The 14,070-nt window shown below is 36.3% G+C and overlaps 2 protein-coding genes across 2 annotated transcripts; one reads left to right on the top strand and one right to left on the bottom strand.

The window, feature by feature from the left end:
* The first annotated feature begins 3,661 nt into the window (after nt 1-3,661).
* Nucleotides 3,662-4,675, top strand: LOC122304919. The gene has a single exon (XM_043117180.1). The coding sequence runs from the start codon at nt 3,662-3,664 to the stop codon at nt 4,673-4,675; it is 1,014 nt and encodes a 337-aa protein (XP_042973114.1).
* Nucleotides 4,676-8,552: 3,877 nt separating this feature from the next.
* LOC122305107 (receptor-like serine/threonine-protein kinase SD1-8) lies at nt 8,553-12,531 on the bottom strand. The gene is made up of 6 exons (XM_043117431.1): nt 10,920-12,531; nt 10,294-10,610; nt 9,678-9,885; nt 9,354-9,591; nt 9,118-9,268; nt 8,553-9,010 (listed from the first exon to the last, which is right to left on the bottom strand). Exons 1-6 carry the CDS (start codon nt 12,085-12,087, stop codon nt 8,714-8,716), a joined length of 2,379 nt encoding a protein of 792 aa, XP_042973365.1. The 5' UTR covers nt 12,088-12,531; the 3' UTR covers nt 8,553-8,713.
* Between the last annotated feature and the right edge of the window lie 1,539 nt (nt 12,532-14,070).

The following is a 14,070-nucleotide window of genomic DNA, read 5'->3' as shown; positions in this document are numbered from 1 at the left end:
AAGGACAGACGTGTGGAAAGGCCAGGTATGGCTCCAATTACTTTATCAAAGGCTCTTTCTAGGGAATGGAACACTTCTCGACTTAGTGAAGGGGGACCCTTAGATGCCAACTCACCACGGACCCTCAGTCCAAAGGACCTACCTTTTGATCAAGGGGAACAAACATCTCATAACCTGAGGGGTATTAGAGTCAAGGGGCTTGAGCAAGCAAAAGGGGCTGGTAATGGCACTGGTGAACAGAATAGAAAGGAAGTAAGGAACCAAGAACATATTCTCGAGGAGATTGACTTCAATATACCTCCAAAAGAACAACCTAGGAAATGGAAGAGAAGGGCCCGAGACATAAGCCTAATGGACCATGATACTTCACTGGACATAGGAGAGAATACAAATGATCTGGACACAATTGGCACCCAGACTAGAGGCAGAACCAAAAGGAAGGGGATTATTAAGGAATCAGCTAGGAAAAGAGGGAAAGTGACATTGCAACATGAGGGGAGAGATACCAAAGGCATGGCAGAGGCTGAATTTCAGCCCTGCCAATTCAGATGAGTATCATAAGCTGGAACTACCGAGGGCTTGGGAACCCTCGGACAGTTAGGATCCTTAACAGGTTGGTTAAGGATAAGTGCCCCAATTTGGTTTTTCTTATGGAAACCAAATGTTCCAAGGCCAGAATTGAGACTATCAAAAGGTGTATCAAATTTGATAGTTCTTTAGTTGTGGACAGTAAAGGGAGTAGTGGAGGACTGGCCATGCTATGGAAGGATGAGGTTGAGGTTCAACTTTTCAACTTTTCTAGATGGCATATCAGTGTGTATGTTAAAACTAGTGCTAGTGAGACCCCATGGATGCTAACTGGCTTTTATGGCCACCCAATGACATCTAAAAGGGCACAGAGCTGGGCCCTTCTAAAAGCTCTGAAACCAACAGCCCCCACAGCATGGATGTGTATAAGTGATTTCAATGAAATCACCAGTCAAAGTGAGAAAATGCGTGCTTTAATTAGACCCTACAAGCAGCTGGAAGCCTTCCGTGAGGCCATTGAATTTTGTGATCTAACTGGACTCAATACAAGGGGTCTGAAATTTACATGGTCAAACAGGAGAAGTGGAAGGGGATTCACAAAGGAAAGACTCGATAGGGGGCTTGCTAATGAAGAATGGAATAGGAGGTTTCATAATGCAACATGTATGGTGCTCCCTGCAATAAAATCAGATCACTCTCCTCTAGTAGTATCATTAGTCAGTAGGTCTCTGGAAAGTGGCAGGAATTTCTCAAGATTCAGGTTTGAATCTGCCTGGTCCTTAAAGACAGAATGCACTGCTATTATTCAAGCTGCCTGGTCAAAGGCAACAGGAGGTAGTGGTGCTAGTTCAGTAATCAGTGGCAAACTGGCCAACTGCTCCAAGGCACTGCAGCATTGGAATTCAACCCGAAGGAAAGAAGAGCAAGGCTCTCTCAGGCAGAAGATGAAGAGGATTGCTGACCTACAAGATGATGACATGGGCAACCATGGCCCAACAATCAAACAGCTACAGGAAGAGGTGGAACAGGTCCTGAATGAAGAAGAACAAAAATGGAAACAAAGGGCCAAGCAACATTGGTTAAAACAAGGTGACAGGAATACTCAATTCTATCACCATCAAGCCAACCAAAGAAGGAAAACAAACTCCATTACACAGATTCTGGACCAACTTGGGCAGACAGTTGAAGGCAATAAGGAGATAGCAGCAGTTTTTCATGAGTATTTTACTAACATTTTCTCCTCCACAGGTCCATCTGAATTCCAGGAATGTCTCCAAGGGATGAATCCAACAGTTACCAATAGTATGAACTCCCAGTTGCTGGCCAAGTTCACAGAGCAAGAAATTAAAGAGGCTGTGTTCCAGATGAACCCACTTGGATCCCCAGGTCCTGATAGATTTCCAGCCCATTTTTACCAATCTCAGTGGGGTAACATAGGCAAAGAGACCTGCCAATTTGCTCTTGCCATCCTAAACCAAGGTGGTACCTTATCTAGTGTGAATGATACATTCATTTCACTGATACCAAAGGTCAAGAACCCAAAGAGAGTCACGGACTTCAGACCAATCAGCCTGTGTAATGTCAGCTACAAAATAGTTGCAAAGGTGTTAGCAAACAGAATTAAGGTTGTTCTTCCTGAGATAATATCAATGAACCAGAGTGCATTTGTTCCCGGTAGACTCATCACTGATAATGTACTGGTTGCATACGAGGCACTCCATTCTATACAAACAAGAATGAGGGGTAGAGTTGGTTATATGGCACTCAAGCTAGACATGAGTAAAGCCTATGATCGAGTAGAGTGGGACTTCCTTAAAGTTGTTATGGTAAGGATGGGATTTGATCAAAGATTGGTTGGTTTAGTCATGGCCTGCATCACCTCAGTTTCTTATTCTATTCTGGTTAATGGAGAGGCCACCCTTTCTTTTAATCCATCAAGAGGAATTAGACAAGGAGACCCCCTCTCTCCTTATCTTTTTATCATGGTAGCAGAAGCATTTTCATGCCTTTTGAATCAAGCTGAATTGAAGGGCAGCATCTCGAGTATACCAATTGGAACTGGGCCCATTCGTGTTAACCATCTGTTCTTTGCAGATGACAGTTTGCTTTTCTGTAAGGCCAACTCCTTGGAGTGGAGCAGGATGCTGTACATACTAGGAGTCTATGAAAAGGCCTCGAGGCAGGTGATAAACAAGGATAAAACCAGCATCTACTTTAGTAGCAACACTCCAATCGAGATCCAGACCAACATCTTGAACATATCAGGAGTTAAAGCATCTGGCTCTTTTGAGAAATACCTCGGCCTTCCTGCTGTTTTGGGCAAATCCAAAGGGGCAGCTTTCCATTCTCTTATCGATAGGACATGGCAAAGGATTGCAAACTGGAAGACTAAGTTTCTGTCAGCAGCAGGGAAGGAAATTCTTATGAAGGCTGTCCTACAAGCTATCCCAACCTACACTATGGGCATTTTCATGATCCCAGTGTCAATATCCAAGAGAATTAACCAACTGTTAAGGAAGTTTTGGTGGGGTTTTGAGGAGGATCATACTAAGGTTCAGTGGGTTAAATGGGATCAATTGAGCCTGAGAAAGGAGAAGGGTGGTCTGGGATTCAGGGACATCAAGAGCTTTAACCTTGCTATGTTGGCAAAACAAAGCTGGCGCCTACTACAAGTTCCAAGCTCGCTGCCAGCTCAGATTCTCAAACAAAAGTATTTTCCCAATGGAGCACTCTTGGACCCAATGCTGGGCAGCATGCCATCCTATGCATGGAGGAGCATCCAAAGTGGCCTACAACTCTTAAAGGAGGGACTGGTGTGGAGAATTGGTAATGGGAAACGGGTAAACATATGGAAAGACAAGTGGATCCCTCAACCTCATACATACAAGATACAATCCATCAAGCCTGAGGAAACACCCTTTTCATTAGTAGCTGACCTTATTAACCCGGATCTGAAGCAATGGAAAGAACCAGTCATCAACAGCTTGTTCTCTACAAATGAGGGGATGCCATCAAGTCTATTCCAATTAGCATAGGAGGAAGAGATGATCAATTAGTGTGGAATGGTACTAAAAACAGTAAATTCTCTGTCAGCAGTGCCTATCACCTTCAGAGAGAGATGGAGTCCAGACTAATGGGGGGGTCCTCATGCATTGATCCTCTCTCTAGTGTTTGGAAAACCCTGTGGAAGCTACCAACTACCCCAGCAGTCAGGATGTTCATGTGGAAAGCATGGAATGAGGCCTTACCTACCATGGCAAACTTGATGAGAAGACACATTGTCACAGAAAGCTACTATCCAATTTGCAAGCTAGAATGTGAGACAACTGAGCATGCCCTTTGGAGCTGTGAGGCTGCGAGGGATGTGTGGAGTCAGTGCAGGAAAAAGATCCAAAAGCTGAACCTAAACTGTGTTTCCTTTAAGGAAACCTGGGGCATTCTTAGTCAGCAACTACCAGGGGAGGAGCTCATGGAAGTGGCAGTAATATGTCGTTCTCTATGGACCAGAAGAAATGGTTTTATTCATGGGAAGGGTTTCATGCACCCAAACCAGGTCCTAAGCAAAGCCCTGGATGAAATGGAGGCTTACAAGTCTAGTCGAGACCATCAAAGCTCCAGTCCAGCCAGTCATGGTGAGGGGTCAGCTAGTGTCTGGATCCAACCTCCTGCAGGCTACTACAAGTTGAACTGGGATGTAGCCATCAACACTGCTCGGGGACTAGTGGGGGTTGGTGCCATTTTGAGAGACCACATGGGAAGAAGCATCGGTACTATTCAGGCCAGAAGGGAGCTGAATTTGAATCCTTTTAGTGGGGAAGCTTATGCCTTAATGATGAGTGTGGTATTTTGTAAGGATATTGGTGTTTCTAGGCTGGTAGTCGAGGGAGATGCAATACAAGTCATCAGGCTTCTTAGTGGCAGTGTCCTTGACTGTAGTTACGGTGGATTGGTAGTGGAAGATGCCAAGAGGAAGCTGAACTCTTTTGCTACATGGTCAGCAACTCACACGAGGAGGGAAGGCAACAAGGCAGCCCATACTTTGGCCAGCAATGCTCTTACTCTTTCGAATGATTTGTTAGAACTTGAACTTACGCCAGTTTGTATTCAGCGGATAGTAAGAAGTGAAATGTCTGTAATGTCTTTTTAAGGAAATGAAGTATCTACTTTCAAAAAAAAGTAATGTGATTAGCTTCATGTTAAAATAAAATTATCTAGCATCCAAACTCCTCTCCTGATCTCATCTATTAATATGATTTAGGAATGACTCTCTACGGTCAAAATGAAAAAAATAAAATAAAATAAACTGATTAAAAAAAATTATAAAAAAAGACAAAATTGTTAACAAACTTTTCATCCTTTTTCACGTTCTATAAGAATCTTAGTTCATATACATATTTTACATTTATTTTGCATAATAAACCAATGTAAATCCCATTTTGACATGTGGTTAGCCACTTTGCATATAAATACATGGCCAACTTTTTCATTTGTCGATAGAATATAAATTGGTATTTTATGTCTCAACTCAACACCCATTTCGTTAATATGTCAATCAAATTTTACACACAAAACAATCTCCTAAACTTCCATCCCCTCTAAATTGCATAAGATAGTGATTCGCATTATACACATAATCATTCTTTAGAAATTAATGTTAATAATTTTTTTTTTTTGTATATTAATTTCTATTTTCTTTTTTTTTTTAGTGGTGGTTATATTTAGATGTTAAGATAATCTCAAATAATCGGTAAATATTAATAAAATAATAATAAATAATTTATGAATAATATTCTTCTTTGTAGTCAATATGTGCGATTATTTGATTGGTAGAGATGCCAATTGGGAGAATGGATTCCCGTCAATGGTGGATGCATTTCTTTTTCTCTTGTGCAGTGGCGTCGGGATACTAACTTGGAAGAGAGAGATTCTAGAGTGTTTTTCTCTGCGTAGAACTGCTATATACACAAAGTAATTAATATTTAATAAATATTTAGATATTAATATTTGTTATATTTATAGATTCCTTTAATTCAAAAGAAAATATTAAAATGATGAATATATTATTTTATTAACTTTTTATAATTTTATTCTAAATTAAAACCATTTTTTTTCTATAAAGGAATGTGTAAAATAGTTATGGGATTTCAGAGAACAATTCTATGCTCTCCGTAGCTGTGAAAACAATTATAAAAATAATGCCTTACTTCTGTGAAAAGTCCATGTATTGAATCTTTTAACCTTGGTGGATTATCGGTAACACAAACAAATTAATGGTCTCTCTCTTCTTCGTTTTGGAATTTTGTATGCACGGATAAGATGTGTAGGGCCGAAAAATATCTTCTATATATAAAAAGTGTGTATGAAATGGAAAATCTTGTTTTAACGGTTTTTCTTGTTTTTCCGTTAAAGTTAACACCGTTTGTTTTAACGGTTTGGCATATAAAATGAAGACATAAATGTTAAGAGAGATAGCATTCAATGTTATTATATGATTTATTAATCTCAATAATTATAATACTTAATAGTTTATATAATAATAAGTAATTAAAGATTAATTATTATATTTTTCTCTTTCTCCTTAACATATACACTGCATTAGGTGCATAAGACGTGAATCCCTAAGTATAATATACGTGTATTATACGTTTCATTAACTCAGATTATTGAGTATTTCAAATTTAAAAATCTTATATAATATATAATATAAGTGTGTTTAATCAAAGTGTTTTTTTTCCCATGGTAGTAGGACGTAGCTTCCGCTAAGTCATATTCCATACATGAGCTTGCTATGATAGGCACATGACAAAAGCCGTGATCCTTGAGCTAATCAAGAAAGAGTAAATTCGGCCAACAATTTCAAAATATATTTTATGATTTATATATATGCTATATATAGAAAATATTATACCACAAATTTTATAAAAAGATTATGTTTTAACTTTATGTTGTCCCTGATTGACTCAACCAACAACAAAATAAGAATTTCAATGTTGTCTCTGTTGATTGTCTACAGGATGACATAAATTGATGAATTATAATACAAACATCAAACGACACATATTTTGAACTACCGTTTGTGTTAGACTTTTATTAAATTTTTCGTATACATCTTTGTTAAAATTATAGATGTTATAAACATGTATTGAATTATATGATACTTTGAACTAATTTTTTTATTTTCTCCAATATGCCTTAAATTATTAAGTGACATCAATAATTTCTATAAAATATATATTATTTTTTAGAAATAATAATTTCATAAAATTAGACAAACGTGCTTTGTACGTTACTCTCACCTAGTAGATATAAAAAGTGCATAAATAGTATAAAATTACGCCTTCCATTTTTTCCCGAGTTTTAATCCTCATCATCCCCATATAACACATAATATTATTTATTTATTTATTTATTTGATTTTATTATTCCTAAATTATGTATGGTTTATGATAATGATGAATATAATTTTTCTTTTTTTTTTCTCGTGCACTTCTTATGTAAGCGTAAGTATTTTTGGGTTTTTTTCCTTAATCAAGCAAGCATTTTATAAAATTAACATAAAATTAATTAAGGTAATGTCAAATAAAACATAAAAATTTTGAAATTTCAACAACCCACCCATTCATGTTTTAGACAGATTTACTAAATGCACAAAAAAAAAAAAAAAATATTGTATAGAGTAGTGCTATATATATTTATAATTTTACTTAAAATTTTACGTACAACTCTCATTTTAATTAATTTCAAAGTAAATCATGATAATGTCCTTAAATTTCAACCATAATTAATTGTCAATTAAATGATGCCTCCTTAAATCTCAACCATTATTTTCAATTATATGTAGTACGTGCTCTTTCGGCTTCTAGTGGATTTAATTTTATTTCATAAACATTGTGTTTGACTGAATTAATTAATTTAAAATAGAAAAATAATAATTGTATTTAGGAAAAACTTACACAAAATTTACTTCTTTACGTCTTAATTATTGATATACTGAAAATTATTAAATTTTAAATTAAAAAAAAAAACTAACAAAATAAGCCACGTACGTAAAATTATAAATACATATAGCACTACTCTTTAAAATAATGATTATTTGACTAGAAGTCCCATGTACGTTGAGATATATTAAAAAATTAGAGGTCTCGCGGTCCAATTCTATGATAAATTTATATTGCGCCATACATATATGATCTTTTTTATTAAAATTTATCTTCTAAATCACATTATTCCACATAGATGGTAGTGTGGTATAAAGATCTCCTTGAATAGAATTATATATGTTGGTTTTGACGCATTTAGTAATTAATTAGAAATAGATCAATACGACACTACTCATTTCAACCGATTTAATGTTAATGGATTGAACTAACGCGCATAATTCATTTGACATAATTAACATAATTTCACATAATAGTTAAAATCTATATTTATTGGTAGTCATAATATCTAAAAAAATTAATAAGACTACCTACTAACAAAAAATATCAATATTTTTTAAATTTTAACATGTAATAAAAACTAATGTTACAAACCCTACAATAACAAATATGAGTATAAGTCCATAATTACAATCCAAGTAATAAAAATATTGAAAAATACTAATATTGCAACTCAACAATAATAAAATTGTAATTTTGAAATAAAGTTTAAATTGGTTTTTGCTTGTTGATTTCGGATTAAGCAGGTTGACTTGTTATTGACCCATTTATTAATCGTGTATCAACAAGTCAATCCATTTTAACCCGATTCCATTTATATCAAACTCAAATATGTTAATTTTGTATCATATTAGTGTTGGGTTCATGAATTATGCTAATGCTATCACCCCTAGCAATGCACTCCACATCTTGATCTTCTCATCCTAGTCTAAAGGGACAACCACTTAAAATATCTCATATTGATGAGTGTGATTAAAGATGAAAAATTTAAAATTGAATAAAGATCAACATTTCTCAAAACTCTCTTTGTTTTGGTTTATAAGAGCGTAACTCTCTTATTTTCTGTGTTGCTCCATCAATAGCCCATTTGAACCTTCTTGGGTTTAACCCCTGTATCAACATTCAAACCCCCATCGGATCAAAACGACTTTCAAAGAATAATAGTAAAAGAATTTATAAAATAATACAATGCCCATTGCATGCCTTTGATCTCAAAACTTAGAACATTTCTGGCAAGCTGTTAGTTATCATCGAGCAACAATGCCCGAAACTGTTACATCATTCACAGAACTAGTTTGCTGCATAGGTGAAGCAGAGTAACTTGTACGGATGCAAAAGGCTGATTCTTTGGGAGCAGGCAAATTTGTCCTTTCATTGCTTAGCATAGAAATGACATCTGATATGGAAGGCCTATCTTCTGGACGTTCTTGCACACACAAGAGACCCACCTGAATGCACTGCATAAATTGGCTTGACAAACATGAGTTAGACAGTGTTGGGTCCATTAACTCCAAGCCCTTTCCACCTTTCCACAACTCCCATGCCTTCAAACATACATCAACATGTTAGAAAGTGGGGCAAGAAGCCAACTTTTAGTCAACTTAGTAACAGAAGTATGAAAAAAAAATGTAGGACATTTGTAGTTACTTACATATCCTAGTAGGTTCAAAAAACGATCTGAATGGCAAAAGGTTACCACTTTCCTGCCACTAAGGATCTCCAGCATAATGACTCCAAAGCTAAACACATCCGATTTTATCGAGAAATGGCCGTGCACAGCATACTCCGGTGACATATAACCACTGTCTCAACAATTAACACCAAGTGGTTAGTGCTTGAAGGGGAATCCATGCTAAGTTATTGCTTAAAGAACAACCAGTGACTTACTATGTCCCAACAACTCTTCTTGTTTTTGCCCGGGCTTCCTCATCTCCAAAAATCCTTGCCATGCCAAAGTCTGATATTTTAGGATTCATGTGGGCGTCCAACAATATATTGCTGGTTTTCAAATCACGATGAATGATCCTAAATCTAGAGTACTTATGAAGATAAAGAAGGCCTTGAGCTATCCCTTCAATGATGCTGAAACGGTGCTTCCAATCCAATAAAATCTTCCTTGTAGGATCTGGTTCAAATTTTACATTTATAATGGTAAACAAAAGAACACCAAAACATGCACAAAGATGAAACTGAAATAAGATCATAAAGTACCAAACAGGAAGGAATCCAAGCTTATGTTGGCCATGTACTCGTAGATCAAAATCTTTTCTTCTCTTTGAATGCAGCAACCCAACAGTCTAACAAGGCTCCTATGTTGCAGCTTTGATATCAACTGAACCTCATTTTTGAACTCCTCCAGTCCTTGACCAGATTGTCTAGAAAGTCTCTTCACAGCAATTTCATTCCCGAGCAATGTACCCTGGAAACGTCATTTTGTTTGTTATTTCTGAATTAAAACAATTCTTTGTTGAGTATTAATACTTTTCACACCAAATATCAGATGCAGAAATGTAGAGCTGAGTGACCAAAATAAGTCCCATCTCACTGTATCTTCTAATTATATAGATTCTGTAACAGATATTCACCCCGACTGATGCTCATATAACTCTTCTTTTTCGATCAGAGATAGTTATGAACTGACAATAACCATAGTCCTGAGGATGAGAAGAACATCATGTCTGTTTCTTGAACATAGTTTAGCTACAAGTGAACACCCGACATGTCGTCTTCATTAACAAATTAAATCATCTACTGATCTATTTATGCCTAACTAAGAAATCAAAGAAAATAAGTCACTCTTGGAAGTCATTTTATATCATGGAATTACCTTGTAAACAGGCCCGAAACCACCCTCCCCAAGCTTATTTTCATCAGAGAAGTTATTTGTAGCTGTTGCTATGCAATCAAAGCTGAGCAGTGGCAGATCATGATCCTTCTTTCTTCCATATTTGTCCCCACCTTTATCTTCATCAACTGCTGCTACATAAGAGCCCACTTGAACCTGGAATCTCTTCAGACTCAAGTCTTTTAAACGATGATTTCTCCATCGTAAGTAACAAACTAAGGCAAGTATGATGGGCAAAATCAGAGAAAAAACTGAAATTAATACAACCCACCACAGCCTCCTGCTGTGATCATGTTCACCTGAAAAGAAATTCAACCATCTCATTATTCACTAACCTCAAGATGCCTTTGCCTCTAGTGTTAATTAAGACTGTCAAATGAACTTTACATTAACCCGGTATGTTACTAAAATTGAAATCCAACACCTGTCAACAATACATTTGCATGACAACTATGTAGTAGCATGTTATCAGATGAACTATACATTCACTTAGGCATGTTGCATTTTACCAAAATTGTGATCCTGCACCTGTAAATGATAACCGCCTATAACATGGTGATTTCGATCAAAATGCATGTCCAGAATATTTCAAGGGCAATAAGGCCTACCAGATTCTTTGGAAGTGTCCCCACGAACGTATATTGTTGCCTTTCCTTCCCCAATGAATTGCAAAAGACCCTTTTTCTCCCCATAATAAAGTTCACATCCGGTGCCATCATCTCGGAAAGAAGCAAAAGCAGCACAAGAACAATTACCCTTGCACAAAATCTCACAGTCACTAAGACCCAGATGAACCGAACCGCTTACAATTGCTGAATCTGGCATCGACCCTTTAATTCCTGAGAATGTATCTCCTCCATCCTGGCACATGTACGGGGTTCTTACGTAACAGTCAGTCGCCTTGCTGGCTGTAGTATTTTCACAAATTGAACGATTTTCCATTAATATTTTCTGTCCCATCATTTTGTACTCCTGAATTTGCCCAGATGAAGACAGCACAAACCATGAATAACTAAGATTTTCTTTGGTTTGGAAGGAAAAGTAAACCTCGTTTGGGTTCGAAACATAGCTAAAATTGTGGTCATGCGACGAGCTTTCAAATTGAAATTTAAGCCTCTTTCCATCCCAAAATCCAATCTGCCTTGAGAAACCATCTCCGTGCCAAACCTTGACATGTGTAATGTTATATTCATCGAGGCCCAGAGCAAAAGAGCCTGTAGCAGGGACAGACGAGCTTTGCCACGAGACGAGAAACTGTTTCCTTAAGTGTTCAGTGCCTAAATTGAATCGTCCAATTTTCATTCCAGGCAAAAGTGTGTCGGATGGATAATCAAAACTCTGCCAGACAATGCTATCTCCTTCTTTAAGAAGAAGATTTCCTGAATCCAGAAGTGTCGCTATTGTCTTGCTACTCGGGGCAAGCATTCCAGCGTTCACAATTATGGGAATTAGCTTCCTGTCGGTGATCACCATATTCCCATCGTACCTGATAGAAAGGATTCCGGGGGAGGACAAAAGGGGCGATTCGCGGTTTGCGACCCAAACGGGCTTCTTGTTTGGGTCATTCTTGAACCATATTCCCAAGTAGTGGCTGCTCGAGGAAGTCCCGCCAGAGCTGAAGAAGCCTAACTCAAAGACCCCATTTGAAGAAACTAAGGTCTCATTCTCTCCCAGATTCTCGCCTGGCTTAAGGGTATCCCTTGCTTGACATAGCCATAACAGAAAGCAGCAGTGAAAAACTTGTATGGTTAAGGAACAAGTTGCCCTGTTGGCCATTGAAGGAAGGGTTCAAGGCTCAGAAACGCAGAGAGAGAGAGAGAGATATCAGAGAGAGATAGAGAGCAAAGTCAAATGGGAAGTAGATGGAAGAGAGGGACATCAGTACACCAGGTGAAGTCAGAGTCAATATTGGCGGGAGGGAGACTGAGAGAGAACAACTATCACGTATGGAATGAGATGTTTCGACTTTCTGTTTGATTTCTAGTTGAACTGATCTATCTTCGATTACAGTAATATAATGAAGAAGAAAATGGTATTTACATTCCAAGTGGTGGAAAATAAACTAACATCTCAAAAGTGTTCTTCTTCATAGTCAATAGATATGATTCTCTAATAACAGAGCAGAGAGGTCAATTAACACATAATAATATATTTGAAAAACAAAAATAAATTACATTTTGGACTGAAGCTAAAAGAGGACCATAATATTTGAATAAATGCAGCATAATTTCTACTAGCATGAAATTTTGGACTAATGTTTTGGAGGTCCGCTTTCTCGAAATATTCGATCTTATTTACACGCTTTTATCTCCTGTGTAACCAAAAGAAGTCTTAATCTATTTCAAAATAGATTCTAAATCTTGGGGTCATAGTCATACCATTGATCACATGTTATAATCACCCTTAAATATTTGTAATTGACAGCAAGAAAAAATCATTAGGACTAATGTTTTCTTGGAAGGGGCTAAGAAAATTACCATCAAATTGACAATTTTTTACTTAGTTTTTTAAGGTTTCGGGTTCTTTAAAAGAGTTATTCTATTTTCAAATCATGTATAGAGTAAACTATTCATATCATTTAAATACAAAGATTTAATTTTTAATATTCAAATTTTAAAGTTTATCTTTTAAATTAAATTATGTCATATAAACATTTTATAAGTATACTCTGTATATCAATTTGAAATAGTAATAATACAACTATAACTTTTCACAACTGTTTGATAACTCAATTTCAAATAATCATTAAAATTATATCAATCCATTAAAAATAATTTTTTAATATTATAAAATAATTGTAAAATTGTTATAACTTTATCATTTGTCAACTTAAAATTCCTTGTACGAACGTGGAATAGGAGCGATATGAGGGCAGATAAAATGGTTGATATGGGCAGGAAATGGAGAGAGAATGAAATGATTTCGTAGGCAAAACTAATACTTGATGGCTTCTCCTCTGGACTACGGTCAAATTAATACGCTCAACAGGTACATGCCTGCAGAAGTCAACTTGTCCCAGAGAAGGGGAAAACATACGAAAGTCAATGCGCGATGGAGATGTCACTGAGAGCATGGGTAATGGCCTAGCCATTGCCAAGTCTAAAGTTTAGCTAGAATTTCATATTTTGATTATAATATCAAGTTTTAGCTAGATGAGTCAACATTGGACTAGCCATCTTAAAGGTAAAATAATAATATAATATTATATATTTTAATAATATTAATTTTTTTTTTTTTTACAAATACACTTCCTAAGCAAAGCATTATATATTTTATCAATTATATATACAAATACACTTCAAGCAAATAAAAATACACGGCAAATACATTTCTTGAAGCAAAGCAGTCCAGATTTATAATTATATACATTATCACATTGCCAACACAATATTGAGCAACACAGTCCACAAATTACCTCAACATTCCATAAAAATACCTCAAGATAATATCCACTTCACAAATAGTACAAAAGATAGTATCCAGTTCACAAAACAGTTCACAAACTAAGTAGACCTGTTATATAGAAAGGCTGCTCTCTGATTGAGAAGGTGAAAGGCTGTTATAAGCATCTTGACAGCCACTTCATGATACTCCTCAAAATCACGACCCAATTGGTGACCCAATTTGCAATATACTCCTACGTACACCACTGGATCCAAAAAAAAAAAAAAAATGCATAGGCTTGAAACAGAGAGAGCTTAATGCCATCATCAAACAAACCTTCCCCATATCATCATCAAACAAACCTTCCTCATATCA

The sequence above is a fragment of the Carya illinoinensis genome, chromosome 3, assembly GCF_018687715.1.
Source record: "Carya illinoinensis cultivar Pawnee chromosome 3, C.illinoinensisPawnee_v1, whole genome shotgun sequence".
Lineage (NCBI taxonomy): Eukaryota > Viridiplantae > Streptophyta > Magnoliopsida > Fagales > Juglandaceae > Carya > Carya illinoinensis.
The sequence above is the reverse complement of the archived record's forward strand: the minus strand, read 5'-3'. Positions and strand labels throughout refer to the sequence as shown.